Raw genomic sequence first — 10272 nt, 5'->3', positions numbered from 1 at the left:
CTTTGCCTTGTACTGCATGGTGACACTTGAGGATTGCATGAAAGTGGGTGGTAAGTGGCGCAGAGTATGCAGAGCACGGTGAGTTTCTCTTTTTCCACGTCTCCCCGCTTCTATGCGGACTACCTGCATGTGCCTCATAAGCCACCCCACCATACATCATCAAATTCCCCAAAGATCAGTTCCACTCATGTTCTATACCTTTGCTGTATGCCTGCGCGCACACCCCCAATGATATTATTCTTAATGACAGTAGTGTAGCACACATCTTGGCTAGCGTCCTCTCCTGTCCTCTCCGGCAGTCCCATAGTAACGATACATGTCCTCCAATGCTGCATAGGACTACCGGGGCATCTACATGTTGTAGTACTCACGAAGTATGACGCATACGAGCACATGACGAGAGAGCCAGACAACACGCAGGGTTGCTGCCCCCAGGCCGCTTGTGTGCAGAATGAAATTCCCAAAAGATCACAGACCTCTCACATCCTCCACTTAATGGTACCATACCCTCGTGAATCCGATGGTTTCCGGAAGAGACAACCATGCCTATTCGTGAATTGTGTTGTCCGAACTTTGGAGGGAGCGCAGGAGACGCGAACTGCGTCTAGCGCGACAGGAGCATTGGAGCCTGCTACGAATTCGATATGTGCATGTGCGGGGAAGCTCAAAGAATAGGGATCTGCAACAAACAAGTAAATTGGTGCAGCGGACGAGGAGATATGGTCGGTCGAAGGTCCACAAGGGAGGCATCAGTGGGCGTCGGACGCAGGTGTGGCGCGCGCATTTGTCGGCGCCCAAACGACAAGTCATTTGAAAACCGCTGTAAACGAGCGCTGGACGTCCTATTTGGGCAACCTAGCAGCAGGACCGTAGCTCGGTGGCTACGAAATGCAGAGGACACTGCTCCTTGCTTGTCTACCATGTCTGCGGTCGCCCTTCTTGCGCGAACGCGACTGTGCACGTCTTCAGCTCTTGCTCTGGCCCAATGCTCAGGTTGCCACGCTGCCGCAATACGCGCTAGTCTTGCCACGCAACAAAGACGGTTTTACGCGAAGCCAGCCAAGAAGTCGAAGAGCAAGGAGGACGCCACGTCTCACAAGAAAGGCGGCAAGGGTGTCTCAACAGATGATCTTGTTCCCGCATCACAACGAATCGCGTCCAGCGCGGATTACAAAAACACAGAGAGCAAGATGCAGGGTGTGCTGGAATGGTACAGGAAGGAGGTCGCCGCGCTGGAAACGCGGGCCACTGGACGTGTCACTCCTGCCGTTCTCTCCCCAGTACGTGTCAAGCTTCCTGGCGCGACGGACGCCAGGGGCGTGCGATTAGAGGAGGTTGCCACTGTCGGCGTGAAGGACGGAACGACATTGTTGGTCACCGTATTTGAAGAGCATGTAAGTTCGCGTTCTTACGGGCGCTTCTCTGCAACCCAGCGCTCATGCACGCACCATGGTAGACCCTGAAGTACGTTGAGCAAGCTATATATGACGCCAAGCTCCCCAGTATCACCCCTCAGAAGGTAGATACCCGCACGATCAAGATCCCAATACCCAAGTATGTATGTCCTTGCTCATATTTCCGTGCGCACATTGACGGAAGCCTGCTTGCTACCATAGACCCACTGTCGAGACGCGCAATGCGCTGTATACCACTGCGTCGCGCCAAGCCGAGGACGTGCGCGTGCAATTGCGGAAGCTGCACCAAGCACTCCTGAAGAAAGCGGACATCAACAAGCACTCTGCCGATTTCTCTACAGTACGTCCGCAATCCTCTTGACTTACGGAGATCCCTGCCCATCATGACGTCTGTGATCACAGTACCAGGCTTTGAATGATCAGTGTATGAGCGAGCTGGAACAGATTCTCGCTCATCTGAAGAAGAGCACCGGTTAGCCCGTTACCTAGAACTAGTCTAGAGTCGACGGTATACTACTTTCACTTCGCTTTCGATGTACTATCACATACTCAAGCACGTACTCATGCTTAATCGCACTACTCAACGATATATCCTGCTAATCAGTCTTTTAAACCTGATCAAGGGATCAAAGGAGGAACCACCAACGCCTTTTGCAGTATGTTAGCTGTCACATGTACAATGCTTATACTTCCCATAGGCGCAGCTCACATGAGGAGAATCAGGTGAGCCCGAAGCTATGTTGAACCATGACTGAACCGTGGGTGTGCCTCTAGTAGACCCTCCGAGGGTGAGCCATAGGTCGACCCGAGATACATCGGGGCCAAATCGGCTATGATAGCCCAGGCTGTTCATAGATTGCCCCTCAACATATCTTCTTACGATGTGGGGCAACTTGTGCAAGGCATCGACGCCATAGCAAACGAGACCAATCCTGGTGTGGCTGACCGACCGGAGAAGCTAACGGCTGCAACGCTGTAGCACCGAGTCCTTTGCCGCCATGTGCAGAATCTTGGTCATGAAAATCGGACTGCGAGCTCAACGCTAAACGATGAGCGTCCACCGTTCTGAGCTACAGACGATCCGAAGTAGGACCCCTGGATACACCAGACCGCGCCCTCACTCGGAGACCGTATGAAGCTCGGAAGGTTGCAATGATCTCAGCCAACATGACCAGGGTCCTCGTCCAGGACGTCGGTACCACATATTCTGATACGGTCTTCCATTAACAATTTGAACCAATGGTGTATGATGTGGTGTTCTATGTCTATGCGAGGGAATCCAATATTACAGCACCGTACGGTGGTCGCGACGGCCGTGCGTAAGACATACATTTGCAGTTGCGAGTTCGTGCCTTCAAGTCTCTCTCACCCAAACCGCTGGCTCAGCCCATCGTAAATCATAAAGATCAACGCGCTGCTCGGCACCGCCCTCGCAACAGTAATCCCGCACCCCGCATACAACCCCCGCACGCCACCCCTCCTCCACATCTCCCTCCCCGTGCCAAAGAAGCTCGGCCGCTCCCCGCCCGCGCGCGGGCCCCGCAGCTCCGCCTCCGTCTGCATCGCGCTCTTGACCGTGTCCGCGGGGAAGAGCGCGACGTTGTACGCGACCCCGGCGCACGAGCCCGCCGCCGCGCTCTCCCACGCGCGCAGCTCCTTCTTTTCATGGGGCGCGAGCCCGCGCCGCTGCAGGAGCAGGCCCGCGGCGCCCTCCTTTGCGGCGAACCACGCCGCGCCGCCGCCGGTCTCGCGTATGAGCGTGCCGGTATGCCCGAGCCAGAGGCCGCGGACGCCCGTCTCGCGGACGACGGATGTGAGGACGGCGATGGGCCCCGGGAGCTTGGGGATCGAGGGCGGGGGAGGGGACGCGGAGAGCGCGGCGGCGCCCGCGGGGTAGATGGACGCGGAGGCGGCCGTGGCGGCCGTGGGCGGGGTCATGAGCATCTGCACTTGCATCTTGCACTTTACGAGCTCGATTGGCGTGCTGAGATACGGTGCAAAGGAAGCGTGTGCCGTGTGAGGTCAGGATCTAGCGCATGAAGGGATACAGGACGTACAGGACGAAGCTAGTGATAGATCCCGCGCCCGCTCCCGCCAGGGCGAGCTGGCCGAGGGAGAGCTGGCTCGTGGCGGGTATCCCGTTCGCCCACTTGATCGCGTTTTGGATCTCGGTGTACGACCAAAAGAGCGATGCGTTCTCCGCCATCGCACCGACGATGGGCGCAGGGAGGCCCTACATAACGCAACGCAACACACCAGACCATCAGAACCAAACAGTCTTCACACACGAGCGCAAGCACGAGAAGAGGGGGGAGACGCACCCGGTACAGCCCCGCAACGCCCTCCTTCCTCCACGTCTGCAGCAGACAATCCAGCGGCCCACTAAACCGCGCCTGGGCATCGAGCACTTGAGACTGCAGCCGGACCTTCGTGAGGTCGAACGGGTGCTCAAAAAACTTTGACGCGATGCCGGCGATGCTCCCGAAGGTAATGTCCTTGAGCGCACGGACGGTGATCGAGTCCGCCGTGGCGAGCTCCTCCGGGGTGACCTCCATCGTGCTGGCACAGGTAAGTGATAGTTGCGTCCCCGCCCGTTCGCGTCGAAAAGTCTAAAGCTATGGAGCAACTGAGGTAGGGCTGTGTGAAGAGAGGACGGTGTGTTGGAGTGTCCTGTTGGGAAATGTATTGATTGACTCGGGCCCCAAAGAGATGAGGAGAGAGTTGGATAGCCGGGAGTCGTGCAGCGCTACGAGGGCATCGTGCGACAATGAATGGACGGGACCGTCGGACGTGGATCAGAGGCCCCGACTAGCGACCGAGGCGCGAGATGCATTCGAAAATGTTTGCGATATTTTCAGACCGCAGTGCCTGCAGGCCGTCATCCCTCGCGCGGCTTTCCATGCAGGCGCCCTTGTTGGCGCCCGAGAGACCGAGCTTGCGACTTTCCAACCCGCTTCAACAAGGCCTAGAATCACATACATAGAGTATGATAAGAACTCCAATGAGATATGAAGGCAATACAACAAAGCATCACAACAGCGCAGACCAAAATCTACGAGTAACCTGCTGGCAGTAGGATAGCAATGTCCTGGTATCGTTGACATATGAGCGTAAGCACGTCACCAACATTACTTGAAATCATCACAGCGTCCAAAGTCCACCTGACGTCGTGAAGGTCCGTATCCCGACTCAATAACCAGAAAGAAAAGAATAATCACCGGCCCTGCACATCAAACGAGCAAGAGCGACCCAAGCACAGCGCAAACCAATCCCAGCGCGCCCGCGCTTCGCGCATGCCACCTCGGCGCACCTGACGAGGAGCTGCTCTGGTCCGAGCCGCTCGTCCGCGTGGAGCCCGCAGCAGTGGTAGTCGCATCTCCCGAGCCGGCAGTCGGAGAGGTTGTAGGCGTCGTGGAAGATGTCGAGGTAGGTGTCGACGCGCCGGTGGTGTACGCGCGGACGTAGTTGATCTCGAACCACGCGTTGTCGTACGCGGGGCTTCCGGGCCCTGCAACGTTGCAAGTCCCGGAACAGCCCGTGCTTTGGTATATTCCTTGCACACCGGCCCTGCGACAGACGATTGAGTCTCCAATCTTACTGTAAGAGGGTTGGATGTGTGGTTTGACTCACCAGTCACCGCACAGCGCGATGTCCAGTACCAGCTGCTGTGGCGTGAAGAACTGTGTGAGGTTGCACGTCGGCGTGACGGGAAAGGCGGCCGAAGGCGTGCCCCAGGTCGAGATGTCGATCGACGTCTGGTTCTGCGTCAATTCCGCGGGAACATCTGCTCTCTACAAACGGGAGCACCGCTCACGTCAGCCCACCCGCCGAACGACAGAAAGCACCACACGCAGCACAGAGAACAGATCGAAGACTCACGCTCCAGAACCACATAAAGACCCCCGCGACATCGAACTGCGTCGCCCACACGCCTCCGCCGGCTGCTGCGAAGCCCGCCCCGAAGCTGTTCGGCTTCGTCTCGTGCACCGTGCATCCGGAGCCGGTGCCGCAGTCAGTGAAGCCGATCGTGCCCGTCTGGACGATGCTGCTGTTCGTGGTGCAGCCGTCGGTAGTGTGGATGGCCATCTGGTTCGCCGACATCATGTTGATGCCCTCCACGATGTCTACGACAATCAGCACATTGAGTTAGAATTAGCAAAAGGGGACTCGAGAGAGAGCACTCACCGATCTCGCCGTCAAACGGCCAATTCGGGCCCTTGGCCCAAAACGCGGGCCACACCGAGCATCCGTACGGCAAGTGCGTAGCGTCGAACACCCACAAGCTGCCAAAATCGTACGAGTCCTTGGTGGTGAGGCGGATCTGCACGGTCCACATTTAGTGCAATGGACGAGGGATTGAGGTAGTTGATACCTCGTGCATGGGGTACATACCGTATTCCTGTCCTGGCCCTGAGGCACATTCGTCGTGTTGTCCACCCTGATGATTGCCCGCCCAGCATCATTCACATATGCCAAGTGCTCCGCCATCGCCTCGGTCTCATTCAGCCACCACACCGCACCTAGCCGAGCATGCGTTCAGTATCCGGGCCGCTTCATACGACGAGCAAATGGACGCGTCGGGCACGCCCGAACCGGTTCTTCGCGCCGCTATGGGCGCGGGAACGATCGGCGGACGTGCCGCGCCACTATTTTGGGGAGACTCGCAAGAGCACTACTCACTCAACGTCAAGTTATCCCACGAGCCGTAGAAGTCCCATCCATCAAAGAAGTGCTGCCCAGAATAGTCGCGGAGGAGGTCGTACGAAAGAGAAGGGCTCGCGAGGGAGAGGGCCATGGCCAAGGCGAGTGATCGTCGAGGAAGCATCTCGCAAGTCTCCTAGAGAGTCCTTATAAACAAGGGCGCTAGGGACACGGAGGTCAGTGAACGTGCAGGCGGCAAGTACAAGATGAACGGCGTACTGGGTTGAGGGATGACCGGGGAGGACCGTTCCGCGGTTAATCAGGAACACGGGGGTTTCAGCAAGCTCTGGCTTGGCTTGGGTTAAGTTGCGGCCGGCTCGGTATCTGACAAGGCTGTGCAAGGCGAGCAAAGCCCGGCTCAAACACTGAGTGTGCGAGAGGGATAGGTCCGAGTCTTGAACTCTATACACAAGAAGGCGCTAAGAAGTCGCAGTCGTCGCTGAGGCGTACAGATATTGAGACACCAGCAAGCAGCGTGCAAATTCGGGAATCAAGGCGTCCAATGGCTCACGGCTAGGCAGGAGAAGTCAGCGAGGAAAGGTGGGGCGTGAGCTTACTCGGAGGAGGGTGATCCATGTAGGCTCTACCATATCTAGCGCGGAGACACAGGCAAACGCGGCAAACATGGGCCGACATTCGAAAAAATGTCCATGCGCCATGCAGCGGCAGACGACGCCGAAGCACAATGTCGATAAAGTGAGACCGAGGCACGACGGCCGGTCCCAGGCAGGCCCATCAGAAATCGGAGAACTCGTGTGGCAGTCCGAGCGCGGAGACGCCTAGTGTGCCTCTGGCGCTCCGATGCGACTCCTCGAAGCCTCACGAGACCTTCTCTCTGCACCGTTACTTCTCACGAACTAGCTTATGTGCTGCCTACTATGCTCTATCATCGGTCAAGTACCCGGGGTTCTATGTCACTGCTTCTCAAGAACCGCCGCGAGCATGACCTGTGACAAAATAGTTCTATCTTTCCCACCGGCCGCAATAGACGGTGGTTACTTGCCGTCCTGTCGGCGGTCATGAACCGTGCCACGAAAACTCTGCGATCATCTTGCTCCGACTTCTCTTGAAAACAACGGACATCGGGAAATGGTGACCGGCCTGCGTCTAGTCAGGCGCACTATGTGTATAAAAAAGTATAGATTCTGTACATTGTGAGTTGAGATACTTATATGATATGGCCATGCTACTGCCGCGCATATCTGGACTTTGCACGCAAGGTTGACCCATACCTAGGCATGAAGCATGTCAAGCCCTTGAGATCCGGCAGTGTTAAACTCTGGAGGATGAAGATCTGCTTACCTCATCAAGACAAGAGGAAAAGCAATGGTGGCGATCATGAGGCAGCCCGACAGACTCGACGCCCAATGCAATCCAAGAACGCGGAATATGTGGGGACAGATGACCTGAGGCGAGCTTAGCCGGCGCGCTAGTATTGTTAAGCAAGGAGGCGCGCTTACAGGTAACACAGCTGGGAATAAGTTACTGGCAGCGATGCAACACCCGAGGGCGGTTGCAGTGATGTTTGTATAGACGTCTGTGCACATGATATGCAGATCAATGGAGCTGAATGACAACGCTAGAAGATAGCGGCACAGACCGATGATGTAGGCAAGAATTACAAACTGTGTGAGGGTGAATGCACGTTAAGGCAGAATCATACAGAAGCAATGTGATAGGACCGACCATCAGCCAATAGGAGGATATTCCTATGAACAAGGCCGCAAATAAAGGTGCAGCAAGGCTGATACCAGGGAACAGAGTCCACCTATTGGATGGGCGGTTCGTCAACATGGTTCATCTAGGCTACGGCACGGTGACATACCCGAACCAGAAAACACCCATTGCAACAAACGGCGTAGCACCGATGGCCATCGCGAGCCGCTGTTCAGGAGGAACACATTCGTGGGAGTACCTACAGATTCTACGTAGGTAGAACCAAGGCCGCAACACGAGCTCATACTGGTTGTTCAAGGTTCAGGCTGACTATCCACTGCATTGTATGCAACAAATGACGACCTACGAGGATGGTCCCAATAAGGGCGCCCATCAAGACCGTTGGGGAGGCCAGAGCTAAGCGTGCACGAGACTCAGAACAGCTTCGAAATATGATTTTGGACATACCTCTTGCGGTAATGGGAGTAAACTTTGCCGACGCAATGACCAGCGCTTCGAAGAATATATTCAGACAAGCGACCACGGACTATGTGTAACATGAATAATGTGCAGGAGATCTAGAATCGGGACACTCACAGAGAAGTATAGGGATAATAAGATAAGGACAGGCTCATGGGTTAGCATGGCAAGTATGCGGACCTTACTCTCCGGTGCTAGCTCAAGCGGAGCACGATATCGATCGTCGCGAGTATCCAATCGCAACATGCTAGCGTGTCGCACAAGGATTGTAGGTCTAATTAGGAATGGTAAGCTTTAAGCTATCGACCGATTCCATGTGTACCTAAGACGAACCTGTGGGTTTCTGGTAGTGTTGCAGCTATCAGAGCTGCGAAAACACCTCCCTGCAATGATGGGAAGGTTTGACGCCTGTAAATGAGAGGTGTTGCCTTCGTACTGCACAAGTCATACGCACGAATATGGCTGAAACCCAAAAGATACCACGCCAGCCTATACCTGACATAGCCATCATTGCGCCCAGAGAGGGTCCGCTGAAGGTAGATGTAAGCTGAATAAGACCCAAGATACGATCTCAGCAGAGACGAACCCCTGTGGAGTGGCAAATGGGAAGACAAAGGCGGCCAGCCTCTGTTCCTCAGCTTGAAGATCCCAACTAATGTTGTTCGTCAGCATGCAATGCTTAAGCTTCCAGCGCACGCATGAAAACAAACATGTCTGCGACAATCGCCCTGAAAACCTATGTCAGCACATGTGTGCACTAGTACACCAGCACCGTAATACAACTGACTTACCCTGAGACAGGGAGCAAACCAGAAGCGAAGAGGCCAGCCAGTATCCTTACGAAGGTCGCCGCCCCCGCACTTTGGGATAACGCACAGCCCATGTGCAACAGCTGGAAAGTATCAAGTTGAAGTGCGGGAGAACTGGGAAGGACGTACTGCTCACCGCCAGACCGTTGACACACAATAGCAGGACCCGCCTCCTACCAAACTGGGCCAAGTTCGTTACCAAACCTGTCATACAATACTATCGAGCTCACCTTGTCCGACAACGGCCCCCATATGAGTGGTCCGGCACAAAAGCAGATCTCGTAGTGCGAGATGGCTAGGTCAACCGACCATGAGTTCAGTTTCAGCTCGGTGGCCATCTCCTGCGCGAATGCCGTTGGTATAGTGGAGGATATCATGCTGCGTATTGTGAACAATGGGATCAGGTATGTTCTACTGTACAGTGGCTAAACTCACGCGTAGGAGGTCAAGGTTACTGCAACGCATGTCACGTAGTGCAGGTACCATTTGGACCATTTCTAGGAGAATTCAGTGGTAGCCGGCTCACAGCTGGCAGGGACGCCGACTCACCCGAGGGTCAATGTCGTCACACTTTTCGAAACCCACCAAGAAGACGTCCGACTCGGCGCTGTTGTCGGCCCTACTGCCTTCCGAATGATAGAGGATGGCACCCGTAGGATTGGGTTCTGTGTCGGCGTCGAGGACTGATTCTTCGGTCTTCTGGAATGCCAATTTCCCATCGTCTTCGAGGTACTCCATACCCAGTACTGTGAGATAGACTGTCCAGGCTAAGATGTGGGAGCGTTCGGTAGAGATGTGACTCGTGGTTAATCCAGCAAACCACGGGGGTCGAGGAGTGGACGGGGAGAGCTCGTAGCTGAAGTTGAACGTCTGCCCGAATTAGTCTTCCTTTACAGCAGTCACCCCTTCACTGAATGTCCGTGTCAAACAGACAGAAGTACTTTGAATGTGATGATCGAGACGACTCCATCTGGGGTATACGGTGAGAGTAGTAGCATTTGGGTCCATTAAGGAGGATACTCGATGCACTTACTTGACCATGGGATGTGGCTCGTCATCTTGTCGTTCACAATTTATTGGCTGTGTCACGCCTTCCTCATGACCACTCAATGCCAGGGCTCGTGAGCGAGCTTCTCCGACTCGCTCGCGATGTGTCTGGTGGTGAATGTCCTTATGTAAGTAGTATGGAAGCGCCCTCTGCCGGGAACTTC

General features: G+C 55.3%; 4 protein-coding genes across 4 annotated transcripts; 1 reads left to right on the top strand and 3 right to left on the bottom strand.

Moving 5' to 3' along the window:
- The first annotated feature begins 906 nt into the window (after window positions 1-906).
- DICSQDRAFT_82217 (ribosome recycling factor) lies at window positions 907-1985 on the top strand. Its single transcript, XM_007363459.1, has 4 exons — window positions 907-1394; window positions 1457-1554; window positions 1617-1755; window positions 1818-1985. Exons 1-4 carry the CDS (start codon window positions 921-923, stop codon window positions 1890-1892), a joined length of 786 nt encoding a protein of 261 aa, XP_007363521.1. The 5' UTR covers window positions 907-920; the 3' UTR covers window positions 1893-1985.
- Window positions 1986-2641: 656 nt separating this feature from the next.
- Window positions 2642-4181, bottom strand: DICSQDRAFT_82214 (mitochondrial carrier). The gene is made up of 3 exons (XM_007363458.1): window positions 3737-4181; window positions 3473-3648; window positions 2642-3399 (listed from the first exon to the last, which is right to left on the bottom strand). The coding sequence occupies exons 1-3, from the start codon at window positions 3968-3970 to the stop codon at window positions 2781-2783; spliced, it is 1029 nt and encodes a 342-aa protein (XP_007363520.1). The 5' UTR covers window positions 3971-4181; the 3' UTR covers window positions 2642-2780.
- A 464-nt stretch (window positions 4182-4645) lies between these two features.
- DICSQDRAFT_167851 (uncharacterized protein) lies at window positions 4646-6210 on the bottom strand (the record flags this gene model as incomplete). The annotated part of the gene is made up of 6 exons (XM_007363457.1): window positions 4646-4982; window positions 5046-5206; window positions 5295-5539; window positions 5601-5736; window positions 5808-5935; window positions 6096-6210. 6 exons carry the CDS (start codon window positions 6208-6210, stop codon window positions 4646-4648), a joined length of 1122 nt encoding a protein of 373 aa, XP_007363519.1.
- A 1064-nt stretch (window positions 6211-7274) lies between these two features.
- DICSQDRAFT_82207 (MFS general substrate transporter) lies at window positions 7275-10101 on the bottom strand. Its single transcript, XM_007363456.1, has 19 exons — window positions 10095-10101; window positions 9611-10031; window positions 9497-9558; window positions 9292-9439; window positions 9198-9242; window positions 9044-9144; window positions 8963-8980; window positions 8839-8904; window positions 8707-8782; window positions 8586-8635; window positions 8370-8526; window positions 8241-8319; window positions 8140-8189; window positions 7942-8078; window positions 7803-7884; window positions 7717-7741; window positions 7577-7653; window positions 7419-7522; window positions 7275-7348 (listed from the first exon to the last, which is right to left on the bottom strand). Exons 2-19 carry the CDS (start codon window positions 9797-9799, stop codon window positions 7303-7305), a joined length of 1512 nt encoding a protein of 503 aa, XP_007363518.1. The 5' UTR covers window positions 9800-10031; window positions 10095-10101; the 3' UTR covers window positions 7275-7302.
- Window positions 10102-10272: the final 171 nt, after the last annotated feature.

The sequence above is a fragment of the Dichomitus squalens genome (genome assembly GCF_000275845.1).
Source record: "Dichomitus squalens LYAD-421 SS1 unplaced genomic scaffold DICSQscaffold_6, whole genome shotgun sequence".
NCBI classification, from domain to species: domain Eukaryota; kingdom Fungi; phylum Basidiomycota; class Agaricomycetes; order Polyporales; family Polyporaceae; genus Dichomitus; species Dichomitus squalens.
Note: the sequence above shows the minus strand (reverse complement) of the source record. Positions and strands in the feature narration are given on the sequence as shown.

What these genes read in the sequence shown, in the direction of transcription:
- DICSQDRAFT_82217 (XM_007363459.1), top strand. Translation starts at nt 921, where the DNA reads ATGTCTGCGGTCGCCCTTCTTGCGCGAACGCGACTGTGCACGTCTTCA. An exon ending in TCACCGTATTTGAAGAGCAT is followed by an intron (nt 1,395 to 1,456) that starts GTAAGTTCGCGT and finishes GCACCATGGTAG; the next exon opens with ACCCTGAAGTACGTTGAGCA. An exon ending in ACTCTGCCGATTTCTCTACA is followed by an intron (nt 1,756 to 1,817) that starts GTACGTCCGCAA and finishes CTGTGATCACAG; the next exon opens with TACCAGGCTTTGAATGATCA.
- DICSQDRAFT_82214 (XM_007363458.1), bottom strand. Translation starts at nt 3,970, where the DNA reads ATGGAGGTCACCCCGGAGGAGCTCGCCACGGCGGACTCGATCACCGTC. An exon ending in GCGTTGCGGGGCTGTACCGG is followed by an intron (nt 3,649 to 3,736) that starts GTGCGTCTCCCC and finishes TGCGTTATGTAG; the next exon opens with GGCCTCCCTGCGCCCATCGT. An exon ending in TCTATCACTAGCTTCGTCCT is followed by an intron (nt 3,400 to 3,472) that starts GTACGTCCTGTA and finishes ACCGTATCTCAG; the next exon opens with CACGCCAATCGAGCTCGTAA.
- DICSQDRAFT_82207 (XM_007363456.1), bottom strand. Translation starts at nt 9,799, where the DNA reads ATGGAGTACCTCGAAGACGATGGGAAATTGGCATTCCAGAAGACCGAA. An exon ending in TATCCTCCTATTGGCTGATG is followed by an intron (nt 7,742 to 7,802) that starts GTCGGTCCTATC and finishes ACCCTCACACAG; the next exon opens with TTTGTAATTCTTGCCTACAT. An exon ending in TTTCCTCTTGTCTTGATGAG is followed by an intron (nt 7,349 to 7,418) that starts GTAAGCAGATCT and finishes CTTCATGCCTAG; the next exon opens with GTATGGGTCAACCTTGCGTG.